Source organism: Pongo abelii, chromosome 12 (genome assembly GCF_028885655.2).
Source record: "Pongo abelii isolate AG06213 chromosome 12, NHGRI_mPonAbe1-v2.0_pri, whole genome shotgun sequence".
Taxonomy (NCBI): domain Eukaryota; kingdom Metazoa; phylum Chordata; class Mammalia; order Primates; family Hominidae; genus Pongo; species Pongo abelii.
In genome coordinates this window covers 60,762,682-60,777,010 of record NC_071997.2, presented here as the reverse complement: position 1 = coordinate 60,777,010, position 14,329 = coordinate 60,762,682, and the positions used below count along the sequence as shown (strand labels likewise).

General features: G+C 53.7%; 1 protein-coding gene across 16 annotated transcripts in view; it reads left to right on the top strand.

Moving 5' to 3' along the window:
* DYSF (dysferlin) overlaps positions 1–14,329 on the top strand; it is a 251,913-nt gene that overhangs the window by 161,174 nt on the left and 76,410 nt on the right. For all 16 annotated transcript variants that reach the window (XM_024242004.2, XM_024242000.2, XM_024242002.2 and 13 more), the window contains 4 exons: positions 1,810–1,991; positions 3,963–4,103; positions 4,769–4,798; positions 6,049–6,078. In XM_024242004.2, the coding sequence (XP_024097772.1) occupies positions 1,810–1,991; positions 3,963–4,103; positions 4,769–4,798; positions 6,049–6,078 (383 nt within the window). The remainder of the gene's footprint in view (positions 1–1,809; positions 1,992–3,962; positions 4,104–4,768; positions 4,799–6,048; positions 6,079–14,329) is intronic.

Below are 14,329 nucleotides of genomic sequence, written 5' to 3'. Positions count from 1 at the left end.
TCCTGCAGGAAGTCCTCCATGATTTGTGCCTGATGGCTGTCAGGCTGATCCCAGGCTGGTGGCTGCCTTCTATTAACCAGACCCAGCATTGCTCAGCCAGTGGGTGGCCATGGCTGAGCCCGCCCCTTAACTTAGATACCTCCTGCTCTTAAAACCAGCTCTTTGGGCAACAGGCACAACCTTGGACCCTGCTCTCTCCATCCCTTGATGGGTTTCCTGCCATTGCCCACCCCAACCTTCCCACCTCTTTCCTGGTCACTCCTTGCCAGCCCCTCTCTCTGCCACCTGTGCAGTGGCCATGGTGTCCCATTTGGTCTTCTTGTGGCCAGGGAGCCCGTCTTGCTCTTCTCCCCTTTGTGCGGAAGCCCTGTCTCCCCATCCCAGACCCTGGGTTGTGTTTGAACCTGCATCCTTCTGAGGCCAGCAACACAGAGGCCATTACCTCTGAGGCCACTGAGGCCCTCTTGAGGTCACATGGGGAGTGAATGGCAGTGCTGGGGCTGGACTGTGGGGCTCAGAGGGCACAGGCCATTGCAGGATGGAGTAGGGTGCCAAGGGTATTGAGTACATGGTTAGGCACTGGGTTCAGCCCTCAAGGTGACATCCCGTTAGGAGAAGCTGAAGGGAGTCCCCTCATCCAAGCCCTGTGTTCCTCTCCCAAGTTATATGCACTCAGTCCCTCTCCTGCATTGGTTTCCAAAATGTGGTCCCAGAAGGCAGCATGAGCATTACTTTTAGGAACTTGTTAGAAATGCACATTCTCCGGCTCACCCCGGCCCTGCTGAATCCGAGTCTCTGGGGGCAGCGCCCAGCAGCCTGAATGAGCCTTCCAGATGATTCTGCAGCATGCTCACATTTGAGAACCACTGCCCTAGAGTCTGCTTTAGTGACACCAAGTTGCCTTTGGGACAAGGTAGAGGGGATGACTTGTGGCTGAGTCCTAGGCTGGAGTGGCCAAGGCTGGCAGGCTGGAAAGGAGTTTGGGGGCAGCAGGGAGCTGCGGGGGCTTTGGGTTTCTCTCACACTCCTACTGCTAAATAGCTGCTGAGTCTGTGCACTTCCCTTTAGCACCCCACACCCATCTAAGCCACCATCGTTCCTCCCCGGACCACTGCAGTGGCCTCAGAACTGGTCTCCCTAGACCTCATGCTCCCTCCAGTCTGTTCTCCATGTGGCAGCCAGAGTGAGCTTGCTGAAATGCAGACCTAGCCACGTCAGTCTGGTGGCATCCCAGAGCTCACAGACACCAGCAGCTCTGCTCTGCTCCCCCTTCCTCAAGGAAGCCAGATCCCTCCCTAACACATTTCACTGCATTTTATGTCTATTCTTCAAGGCTCTGACCCAAATCGTAATTTTACATTAGCTTGTGTGGATATTTTATATTTAGTTCAAATTGTATTCTCAGCCCCTAGCACCTAGCCCCTAGCCTGGCATAAAGAAGGCACTCAATAAATGCTTGCTGGATGAATGAATGAATAAATGAATATACCATACACGCACTCACTTCCCCCAGCTGGACCCTGCTTCCGGCAGCCACAGCTCAGGAAGCGGCACAAAAGGGGATGCTCTCTGGATCTTGTGCCCATTTGCCAGGACCCAGGCTCCATGTCCCTGCTGTGGCCTCCAGCTGGCCTCATGGTGGGGCTAGGAGAGCCCCATAGGGAAGATGCATCCCAGCATGAATGTTGTTGCTCCAGAGTGGCAGCCACAACCCTGTTCCAGCTTTGTGGCCCTACATGGCTCTGGAGCAGACATCTCTCATGGTCCCTGCTGTTTCCTGTCTCCCCTCCCCCTCTCCGGCCCATGCAGATCCCTATGCCATCGTCTCCTTCCTGCACCAGAGCCAGAAGACGGTGGTGGTGAAGAACACCCTTAACCCCACCTGGGACCAGACGCTCATCTTCTATGAGATCGAGATCTTCGGCGAGCCGGCCACAGTTGCTGAGCAGCCGCCCAGCATTGTGGTGGAGCTGTACGACCATGACACTTATGTGAGTCCGCCCAGCTCCTGCCTCGTCCCCTCACAGGGAGGGACCATGTGCAAAGGTGGGGTCTCCAGGGACTCGTGGCTGCCCAGCCAGATGGGTGCTTCCCTAACTCCGCGGGCCCTAGAACAATTAAAACTATTTTAGAGTCATTAAAAATGGATTGCTAGCATGGATGCCGTTCCCACAGCAGACATTGCTCATCAGTGAAAGGGAACATACCTGGAAGAGGTGCTTGGTTGTGGGTCAGGGGCTTGGGTTTTCTCTGCCTCTGCCTTGCCTGTGTGATCCCAGGCTAGTCCCTTCTTCTCATTGAGGAGCTGCGTGGAATCCTTAAATGTACATCAAACACTTGCGTTAGTGGCTGAGTGGCCCTTCACTTGGGGTTCGTTGTTTAGGTGGGAGCCGAGACACCCACCCAGTGGAGAATCCTCCATGTGAGAGCACGCGTCCCCGAGTGCCTCCCAGCTCTGTGCCACAGGCAGGGCCTCTTACCACAACTGTCCCACAGGATCTCCTGTGGTGACAGGCGAGCTCTAGGGCTGTGCTGTCCGAAAAGGGAGCCTCTAGCTGCACGAGGCTGCACAGCACTGGACATGGGACTGGTGCAGCTGAGAAATGAAATTGTAAATTTTATTTCATTTTAACGAAGTAAAATTAAAATTTAAATAGCTGCAGGTGGCTGGTGCTCCTGTATTGGACAGAGCAGCTCTAGGAGGCTCCCAGGAGGGAGAGAGTGCTATGGGCTGGAATGTCAGGAAAGCCTTTGGGAAAGACCCAGGCCCTGGAGGAAATGTGGGGTTGGGGTGTCGGTGCAAGGCAGAGGCCTGGAAGGAGGAGAAGAGAGTATGAGGCCAGGGGAGCAGGAGAGTGTTGACATCAGGGCAGCATTTTCCAAAGAGGAAGCTGGATGCTGCTGGAAGAGATCCACTGGGCGCACGGCAAAGAGGCCCGGCCTGTGCTGGAGGTGGTGGTGGGATGAAAGGGGAGGGACTGGGTTTAGAAGACATTGTCAGTAAGAGTTGCCCTGACCAAACGTCAGGTTCCCTGGGTGGGTGTGGTGAGCAGGGGTGGGGGAAGGTGATGCTGTCTATATGCCTCACCAGATGGCGGGGGCAGCTGGCCATGGGTAAGGTGGGCCTGGGCTGGGGGTCCAACATTGGGGTACTTGGAAGGAAAAGCTGGTACCATGGGGAGGAATGAGCAACCGGAGGAAGAGTCCATGTGGGACTGTTTGGAGAAGGGCACAGGCCCTGGCACCTTCGGAGCAGGAGGGAGGCAGGCATCAGGGCTGGCACTTCTCAGGGGGACTTGGCAGGACTGAGTGCAAGTGCAGAACAGGGCGGGAGGGCAGCGGTACGAGCTGCAGGCTGCTGGAGCCCTGAGGGGGCTTGCCCCTGGATCCAGTGTGACAGATCTGTCTTCTGGGCAGCAGGGAGTCGGGCAGCAGGGAGTCAAGGAAGGTGCCTGAAGAAAAGGCACCTTCCTTGATGAAAACATCATTTTGTCCAGGATCATTTAATTTGATGAATGTGATCACAGTTTCCCCATTTGCAAAGTGGGGGGGAATTTAAGGGTGAAATGAGCAGGAGATACAGAAGTCCCTGGAACTGCAAAAACCTGTACTGCTGAGGGCATTAGAGAAATGCCAGGAGGCTGTCTGTCTGGTCTCCAATAGTCTCCGTGCTGATTAAATTATAGCAGGGCAAACACAGTTGGACAGTGTTTAGCTGTCCAGAGGGACTTCCCGACCATGATGGGAATTCAAACCTAGTAACAGTCACCACAGGCTACTCACAGCTTGTTTTGTCCTTGAGTCCTGCTAAGGAGAGCAGAATTCACCATTTTGTGGGAGGGGGTGCCCTGACTACTGAGGCCCTTTCTAGTTCAGAAGGCACATGTAGACCTGATCTCTCTGAGGCTCCCTAGAGCCCTGGGTAAGGGATGCTGATTCTTGTCTCTCTACGCTTGGTCTAGGGTGCAGACGAGTTTATGGGTCGCTGCATCTGTCAACCGAGTCTGGAACGGATGCCCCGGCTGGCCTGGTTCCCACTGATGAGGGGCAGCCAGCCGTCGGGGGAGCTGCTGGCCTCTTTTGAGCTCATCCAGAGAGAGAAGGTGAGGCTGGTCTGTATCCAGATCCAGGAGGCCCAGGCAGGAGTGGGGTGGGGGCCAACCCTCTGTGGGAGCCTGGAACACCTCCTCTGAAGCCAGGCCTCCTGCTGAGACCCATTTTCTGAACCCTAAGTCAGGACACCATCTCACATCGGAATAGAATGTTGGGGATCAGGAATGTCTGAGTCCTCTGGTCACTGGATTTAATCTTCCTTGGGTCATATCCTGACGTGGTTTCTGGGAGGAGGCCCTCTGTGATCTGATTAAGGGAGCCTTAATTGCCACAATGTGAGGGACTCCAGGGACAGGCAAGGGCAGGATCCCCGTTCCAGTGCTGGCTTCACCATGACCGAGCCTCATGGCCCTGGGCCAGTCACTCCCCTGCTGTAAAATGAGAGGTTTGGGTTGGAGCTGTACCTTCAAACTTCCTCTTAGTATGATGTGAACCCCAATATGTAGACTGAATAGGAGTAGGGCTGCTCTGGGTGATACAATACAGAGTCTGGAGGGATGGGCACAGTGCCAACCTAGCATCCCTTCTACCCTCAAGGAATAGAGGCTGCAAACCATGGACTGTCTGATCACTGACATAGTCCATGAGTGTCATGAGGGTGATGGGGGCCTTAGGTGACAAGCACATGACCAGAGCTCTCTTTTCTTCACTCCAGCCGGCCATCCACCATATTCCTGGTTTTGAGGTAAGTCTTGATCTGACCTTTCCTTCTTCAAACTGATTGCCAGTCTCCCTGTGTTTGGCATCTCTCTGGGTTAGGAAGGGTGGTCAGACATTACCACAATCCTGCCTCAAGCCCCCGGGGAAGCTCTTTCAAGCAGAGGAGGGTCCGGGCTGGAGGGAGCTCAAAGTCTCTCTGCCCAGCTCAGGCCTTTGCTGCCCTTCTCTGAGAAGTCCAGGAACCACAGAATCCCAGATGGAAGGATCCTCATAATTGTCCAGCCCAGTGGCTTTCAGCTGGCTGAGCATTAGAATCTCTGGGACAGCACTGCCCAGGGAATCTTAATGCACATCCAGGACTAAGAATCACTGACTTAGCCCCAGGGTTCTGAAAGTGTGGCCCATTCTTGAGTCCTACTTCAAGCCCACTGAAGCAATTCTGAGGGAGCAGCCCAGCAACCTCTGTATCAACTTGCCCTCCAGGGCCTTCTCACACACGCACGAGTTTCAGAAGCTCTGATTCAGACCACATTTCCCACTGAATTGTTCTTACCAAGACCTCATTTTCTTTCCTCTTCCTGGACGGGGGCTTCATTCCCTTACTGCTGCTCTCCTTCCTTCTTCTGGAGGTCTTGGTAGAAAATGTTGAGCTTTGACTGGTACCCAGGTGCACTGGATGCATTACCTGATTCCATGCCAAGTTCAGCTGCATCTATGAGAAGCAGTCATCTGGGCTGTGTTTGGACACCTCCATTGTCCTTCACAAGGCAGCCCACACAATTTTTAGAGAGTTCTTGGGAGGCCCTCCCTTCATGCAAGCCCTCATTCACCAGCCCTGCCCCTCCAGCTCTCCCTCCCTGTCCTAAGCTCCTGCTCTCAGTGCTGCCCGCTCCTGGGGGTTCTAGGTTGGTTCTCCTCGGCTCGCCAAGGCCACAGGCTCCCAGGCCCTTCCCACCACCTGTTGTTCTTCTCTTTCCTCTTGTTGCTTCCAGAGATTCCTGGCGTCCAGGCTTATGCTTTAGCCTTTCCCAGCGTCCCTCTGCATTGACATCCATCACACCTTCTTTCTCAGGGACCACTGCGGGGTCGTGGCTGGGAAGTGTATATTCTTACCCTTGGTGGGAGGTGGTTTCTGTTGGCTCCTCTTAGTGCTGGCATCTGGCATGCTGACCTCTGGCCCCGCCTAGTGCTCCTTGATACTAATAGAGAACTTTTTCCCTTCCCAACCCCCCTCACCATCTCCCGGATGTGCCACATCCCATGGCTGTGGGCCAGGTGCAGGAGACATCGAGGATCCTGGATGAGGTGAGCTGGGCGTGGTGGTTGGGGTGGGTGGGCCGAGGTGGAGGGAAGGTGAAGCCAGCCTTCAAGCACACACCTGGAGGCTTCCAGGTTCCTGGTGCCCAGCAGGCACCTGTCACATGGAGACCTGTCTGGATTTTATTCCCCATGCTCTGTGTGGATTCAGGGCTCCTCAGAGTGTGTCCTGGGGGTGATCCTGGTCTAAGAAGGCTTGCTGTCCTGCTGGGAGGCCAGATTTCACCCAGACAACATGAATAGCAATACAGAGTCTTAAATGATTAAGTACCAGGTGGCACATTTTGAAGAATAAATTGTTTGGAAGGGGCCAGAGTAGTCAAGGAAGCCTTTCTGGTGGAGGTGGCATTAGTCAAATGTCTTTATGCCCATCAGCACTTAGGAAGAAAGTGAGAAACATGGCTTTGGCTTGAAAGGCCAAGGACCAGTTTGGGTCCTGGCTGGTTTGGGGGATGGGGTGACCTGGGGACCTCCTAGGGGCTGGAAGAAGTTTAGAGTTTGCGTTTAGATAAAGCAAGGCTGCATCCTTTGCCATGGGAGGAGAGATGCACGTTCCCTATGGCCTCCTGTGCATCTGTGGGTGGATTGTCGTGAGCCAGGCCAGAGGGTGGGTGGCAGAGACCTGGGTGGAGAGACAGGAAGGAGAGCCCTGGTCAGATGAGGCGTTGGGAAAAGGGCAGCCACTTCCTGCCATTAGGGAATCCCCAGACTGACAGCGGACACTATTTGACATTTTCAGCGCAATTTGGACTTGAAGTGCAGAGTCAGGATGTGGGATCCACAGGCCCCCCACCCCTTACCTCACTTCCTTTTGCTCCCAGACCGAGGTGGGGTCCGCCAAGTGAGCTCGCTGTAATTGCGCCTGACAGGCGGCCTCCTGCTTCTGGCTGCAGTTGCAAAAGACTGCCGATTTGGAAAGGGAGGTGGAGTCCTGTCCAGGGAAGCAGCACGGAGCCCTCTCTGTTGATTGAGTGCACTTTGTGGCCAAAACCCACAGCCTGCTCTGAAGAAGACCCAGCCCAGGGATGAGTTATTAAAAAAAAGTTAAAATCCTTAATAACTGGATTCGTAATATATAACAGTGAAGGCTCAGATTCCGAGGGCAGGGATCTGGCTGCAGTCTCGTCAGAAAGCAAATCAAAACTGCAGCTTATGGGCCAGAGCCTGAAGAGCGCCGAGTGCCCCCTGCAGGGCCAAGCAGGCCGCAGGCTGAGGGCGGGTGTGGGTGAGCAGGGCCAGGGGAGAGCAAGTCCTAGGAGTGTGCTAGGCACAGGGCTGGGCCAGGCCAGCAGGTTCCAAGGGTCCGAGGAGGACCTATCCCAGTGGGATGAATGATCTGCTGGTCCAGGGACCAGCCCCAGAAGATGACCTTGTGACCTCCCCCAGTCCCAGGGAACAGCCCTGGGACCCCTAGCTCAGCCCATGTCCTTCTCACTTGAAGGCTAAGCCTGATGCCAAGATGCTGAGTCCTCTTTGCTTTAAGAAGCCCCAGGGCTGGGTGGTCCTTCTGTTGCCGCTGGTCCTGCTGGAGGCAAGACCGCAGCAGGGTTTTTCTGTCTTCTTTGCTGTGACCAAGCTCCTGCCTTGTATCTCCCATCTGGCTGCTCCCAGGCTCCCGGCCGATCCCTGTGAAGTGTGCTCAATCCTTCCTGGAGGGCTGGGAGCCTCCTCCTGAGCCCCTGGCCATGGGAGCCCATGAGAGTCAGGGGGCAGTGAGGGAAGGATGGGTGTGTTGGGGAGCTGTCTGGCTGCAGGGGGTGTGGGTTTGAGAGACTAGCTAGGAGGCTCTTGAGCCAGTTGAGATAGGGGCCTGGACTGGAGACAGGCCAGTAGGAACGGATGGGGCAAGTGACTCTGAAGGATGGTTTAAGGATATCCTCTCTTGTGGGAAGTGCCCTTCAGCTAGCGCAGCCAGGTGTGGAGATTTCCAAGCCACAGTGCCTGTGAATGAGATGAAGTACTGTCTGCCCGTCGAAGGCTCCCAGAGCAGAACAGTGAGGATAGCTTCCCGGAAGAGGTGCCACTGAGCTAGCTTTTGAAGTTGGGATTGGTAGAAAATGTGGGGAGGTGGCCCAGGCAGCAGTGTCTTGGGCTGGGGGCATGTCACCTCCTGGATGTGGCCTGTTGGACAACAAGCTTCCCCTCTGCCAGGCTTTATGCCCATCTGGAACGCCTCTCTCTGCGGCTCTTGGTCAGGAAGTCAGGCTGTTGCATGGTGTGTCTGAGGCTTTGATGATGTCCGGGAGATCTGGGTCCTCGCAGAGAGAGCAGATGGAGGGAAGGGTTTCCTTTTCACTCTCTGGTCTGCGTTTTCTTTGTCTTTCCCTCTCTTCCTGAGTCTCTTCCCACTCTCCTTTCGTGTTTCACTCTTCCTGTTTGCTCCTTGGCCCCAGCTTCCTCCTTCTCCCCGCCTCTTCTGAGCCCTCTGTCTCGTTTCTTTTCCTTTTTGTCTGGAGAACAAAGGCAGTCCTTGCTGCCAAGGGGAATGAGTTCAAAGAAACTGCAATTTTAGATTTCCTGAGAACTGGAGAATGTGTGCATGCACGTGTGAGCGTGTGCGAGTGTGTACACTCTCGAGGGCACACACATGCACGCACACACAGCAGCAGAAGTGATGGTGGGTCCCTGAATGCCCAGGGCCCCCTAGGATACAGAACATGTGTAGAAGAAGACCCATGGGGCTTGTGGTACTGACCATTTCGGGGAGGTGGGGAGGGGAGGGGGCGTGGTTTAGAGTATTACTCTTGCTTCTGCTGCTTCTCTCCTGCTGGGGCAGGGGATGCCCTGGTGGGAGGGATTGTATGCTTTGTGGCTGATTTTACTGCCAGCTCAGGGGTGGGGGCCACCGGATACCACTCCATCCACCCATCTAGGCTGCAGGGTATATGGCTTTTACTCTGAGATATACCCGGTGTACTCTCCTGTTCCCCCAAATCCACTGGAAGGAAAAATTTGGTGTTTTGTAATCAGGAAAATAAAGCCAGTGGTCCCCCATCCCCCATTCCTCCCCCAAGGCCTTAATTTAAAACACTGTTTTTCCTGGGAAGTGTAATTAGAGCAACATGTTGTTCCTAACGAGCTGGGTGGGGCAGGCAGACAATGGAGCCCTCCCAGCCTGCCTGGCTGCCCCCTGCCTGGAGCTCCCCGAGGAACCAGGATGTGACTGCAGAGTCTTCTGTCCCCTGCTGGGTGAAGTGAGGGTCCATAGGCTACTGGTGACCAGGCTGATGCAGGAGGCTTGCCAACACTTCTCTTGCCCTGGGAGTGACTCCTGTCTAACGTGGTGGCCCCTAGACTGGGCTGGGGCAGCGCCTTTCATGGCTCAGGGCCTTGGTTCTTCATGGTAAACTGGCCAGCGGGACAGATAGACTGAAGTGGGCTTGAGGATAGCTGCAGCTCTGGTAGGGGAGAGAGCTTCACTTGTTCTTGGGGTCTTCTTGGTCTGGGCTGGCTTGATCAACACTCTGCACACCTGTAGAACCCATCTCTGCAGCCGCCCCTGGTCTGCCCTGCATTTGAGGGGAACAAGACGGGAGCTGGTCAAATGTGGCTTCCTCTGATTAGGCTTATCAGAGTCCCCCATCACCCATAGGACAGTGAATCAGGATGTTCTGGTGGCACTTTCAGTCTACACCCCATCTGCCCAGCAGTGCTGAGGGGCTTCCCAGTTGCAGTGAGGCTCACAGCACCTTCAGTGAGAATTACTGTCCTGGAAGGGGGGTGCTGTACCCCTCAAGTGGGCTGGACCAGAAAAAAAGTTGAAAACCAGGCTCAAGAGCTGGCAGAGGCCTCAGGACTCCTGCCTGTGAGATGATCAGAGATCCTTTAGGACCATGGGAATGGGGTATGTGGGGAAAGGGTCACGTAGACGGGGTTAAGAGAGTCAGAGTCAGGTTATAAGACGTTTCTGGAGCATCTTGGGGAGATTTTCTAGAGACCTTGAATTAGGCCCTAAAAATGGGTTAGATTCAGTTGGCAGTAAAGAAAGCCCATTGAACCAGAGGGAGTAATGAGCAGGCCTGGGGAGGACCCAGGGTCAGGCTGGAGCAGGCATGGGTGCTAGGAAGGAGGACAGTGTGTGTTGAATTCATTCCTTTATCCTCCCACCCACCCACTCTTCTATCTGTCTTCACCATCCCTCTTCCCCTTCAGTTATCCATTCATAATCATTTATTTATTGGATGGGGGAATTCAGCTATGGTCCCTGTGTACAGAATTGCTGGTTTAACTAAGGACACAATCAAATGAACACGTGGAGATAGCACGGGTGATGGATTGATGTGTCTTTCTATGGGAATAAGTGTAAGTTGCTATGGGAGCTATGGGGGTGCTTAAGCTTGGGGCACCAGGAAAGATTTAAATGGACACCTGCCATCTGAATAGGAAGTACAGAAGGAGTGGGGGTAGAAGTGCGTTTCAGACACAGGGCCCACTGAGCTCCAAGCCTCAAAGCTAAAAGAGCATGGTGCCTCCTTCAACCTGCTAGCATTCAGAAGGGCAGGGGTTGCGTGTATCCCAGGAGGTGGTTCATCACTACTTGGGGTCATCAAGGGGAAATTTATCTCATGAGAGACATGCCCAGAGAAGGCAGCAGGAGCTGGAAGATTAGGGGTCTTGTGGAGGCTACTTTGAAGAGTCTGCACTTCATCCTGAGCAGATGGGAAGACATTGGAGGACTTGAAACAAAGAGTGACGTTATTAGAAAGCCCGCCTTGGCTGCAGATTGTAGCACACGTGGGCTGTTGGGAGAGGGTGTCAAAACCAAGTGAAAGGGGGATGCTGGTGAATTCAGACAAGAGAGGGTGGTGGCTTGCACTGAGCAAAGGAGATGGGTGGGCGGGCATGAGACATGTTCAGGAGACAGGATCACCAGTGTTTGGTGGTCAGTCAGGCAGGGTGATGAGGGGCAGGAGGAGCCAAGGGTGGCATGGGAGCTTTTGGCTTGGTTGTCTAGATGGTGGGGTCAGACTTGAAGAGACCAGGTTCTGAGGGGGAAGATGAAGAATCCAGTTTTGGACAAGTTCAGTGTGAGAGGCCAGTAGGACACATTAATGAACTAAGCAGTAAGATATTGGGGCTTAGCAGAGATGTTTGGGAGCAGAAAGTCTAGGCTAAGGAGCAGATCAGGGCTTGGTGGAGGAAGATGGGAAGGCTGTAGAAGAGGCTCGGCAAACAGGGTGGGGGCCAGCAGTGTGGATCCAGAGAGACTGTTTGGGAAGGAGACGAGGTTAGCTGGCCAGATGCTGCTGAGGGGGTGAGAGAGAGAAGAGTCCACGAGTGTCCTTCGGATAGGGGACTCTGGAGACAAATTTCCGGGGAGGGGTCCTGAGGGCAGAAGCAGGGTGCACTGGGCAGCGGGTGGTGTGGACGTGAGGGAGGAGAGGTAGTGGATGGAGACAGGATTAGAGAGAGGAGAGGAGGGAGCCTGCAGAGAGGAGGGCGCGGGTGGATTTGGGAGATGGGGATGCCTTTAAATTGGGAAGGAGAAGATCCAGGAGATAGTGTGAAAAATTGGGGAGGAGCATTTGGACGCATGGTCATAGGGGGAGCCACAGAGGCAGGCAACCCTGGGAGGTGGCAGGAAATGGCAGGGAAGAAGCATATCCTGGGACCCCCGGGGACAGCACGGTGGACAGAGGTGGCCTTGGGATGCATGCGGTGGCCTCATGCTGAAGAAGCTGCCTGGACACACCTCTAACCACTGTCTCTGCCTGTCTCTTCCTTCTGCCTCCGCTGGGCCCGATACTCCGCAGCTGTGTGCTCCTGCCTTCTTCCTCCAGGGCCTTCTCCAAACGGTACTGGAGCTTAACCTTCTCCAGGTTCTTGTTCCCCTGTCCTCAGCAAGCAGGCTCCTGAAGATGGGGAGCCTGGTCCCCAGCCTTTAGAGAGGGATGTCATCACCATGGAGCTCGAGGGAGCCCCGAGGGAGAGACAGACCGAGGAAACGAGGGATAAAGTGGATACTGCCCTGCGTTTGGGGGCCTAGAGAGGAAATATTCTGGCAGGAATGTATTCATGAGTTTTCCTTAGTGATTTTAAGAGAACAAGTGTATGAGAAAGACTGGTCTTTCTGCCACTCCACTCAGGGGATCCTGGGGCTGTTCCCTCCCTGATGGTTTTTTTTTTGGCCCCTCTTTGTCCTGGGTTTTTGGCTCTGGGTCCATATTGGGTTGGGCACTAGCCATAAGGGGCCATGAACAGACCACAAGCAGGCATTCGAGTGCAACCCCGTCTTTAAAGAGGACACCCTGCTGTGCTGCCACCTGCAGCTGGTGGCCTTGGAGTGCCCAGGGAGGACGTCAAACTGGGGGACCCCATAGCAGCCAGGTCACTGCAGAAGCTGTGCAGGCCCTGCCTCCATCCTCCAAGGGCGCCTTTCATGTGCACTGTGACATGCATAGCAGCCCCTGGAGCTGTGCACTGCAGCAGCCCTGTCCATCACCCCTCCTTATCAGCCAGTCAGCAATGCAGGTGCTTCCTGCATCATGTCACCTGCATTGTGGGTCTGGAGGAAAATGATAAGTTTTTTTGCTTTATGCCCTGGTGACTTAGAGATAGTAATAAAGCCGGTATTGCCCTGAAAGATGCTTCTGATGGCTCAGCTCTCTTGAAGTCACCCTGGGGAGATCAACACCAACACCAATGGCAAAAACAATGGTACTAACAATTCTAGTAATAGTTACAGTCATAGCCATTTACTAAGCGCCTCCTGTGTGCCAGGTGCTCTTCAGATTTGTTCTCTCATTTAATTCTCAGAGCAGCTTATCTCAAATCTTCATCTGAGAGTACTGAGTCACTGAAGTTGAGTAATCTGCCCAAGGTCTAATGGCGAGGAGGTGGCAGAGCTGGAACTAGAGTTGAGGTCTGATTCTAGGACTGAGCTTCCAACTGCTGTAGGTTGGGGGAAACATGGTGTCATCAGGGTGTCGCTGCACAGGAGCGTGGCTTGGGTTGGCTGTGAAGTGACTCATGGAGGTGGGGGGAAGCTGATATCTTTCTCTGCTTTGACTGTTCCCACCATCTATGGCAGAGCATCTGTGTATGGATGTACCATCCTCGCAGAAGGAATCCAACACAAGTCACTTGGAGAATGAATCCAATGATTTCATTGTTTAATAAATGAGATTACATGAGGCAAGCTCTGTAAAGTGTCTATCACAGTCCTTTTAATTATAGTTAACATTTCCTGAGTGTCAGGCCCTCCATGTATGGATGTGCAGATTGGGAACTGCACAAGGACACTGTGTCTAAGGGGCTGCATTTCTAGCACAGACACCATATACTTGTATTTATTATAACAATTTCCCAATAGGTGGCAGTAAAGTGTCTTGTTCTAATAAACTCAGAAAATATGATGATTTTCTGACATGGAAGTAGAGTCTTAAGCACATCTTTCTCTAATCGTCACAAAGGCACCACATGGGCTAATAGTCCTGTTGAAGGTTTACATGAAGCTCTAAATGTTATACAGGTATTAACTTCCTCAACCCTCACCCTAACCTTTAGAGGTTGACAACTTTTGCTAACCATTTTATAGATGAAAACATTCAGCTATAGGAGGTGAAATAATTTATTTAACGTCATACATAGTGGAGCTAGGACTCACACCTGTGTTCCTAACTGCTGTTATCGGTGGTTAACTATCTAAGGCAGTACCTGCCTCCCTTGCCCCACCTTGCTTCCTTATGTAGTGATTTGTGATCATTGAAGATTCCTGCCCAACTCTTTCTGGCAAACTTTTAGTAGATCAGAATTGACACACACTTGCTCGTCTCTGGTGGAGAGAGACCCTCCCCAGCAGTGTGCTTTGGCGCTCTGAGGAGCCCCTTCTCCCATTGGTCAGTTGTTCTCTTTCTGGCTCACAGTGCAAGTATTCTGTCCTCACAGGGGACAGGTGTGAGAGGTGGGGGTTTGGGGCTGGAAGGTGTCTGGGGGTGGGGAAGAAATACCAGGACAGATGATAACCCAGAAGGGTCTGAGCCAGGAGGCAGGAGAACCAGGCTGGGGGGCAGGCACATGGTCCTCTCTGGGACTGAGAGAGGGGCTGAAGTGGATCTGCCAGGATGGAATAGGCAGTGTGTGCACACATGTGCTGTGTGTGTGTCAGGGAGGGGCAGACCCGGAGCAGCTCAGGGGGCATCAGAGCCTGCATTATGGGAGGAGGGGTGACTAGGGATTCAGTTGAAACAAGGTGACCTGAACCCTGGGTGAAGGTGCTGGAATTATGATCCTGGAGAAG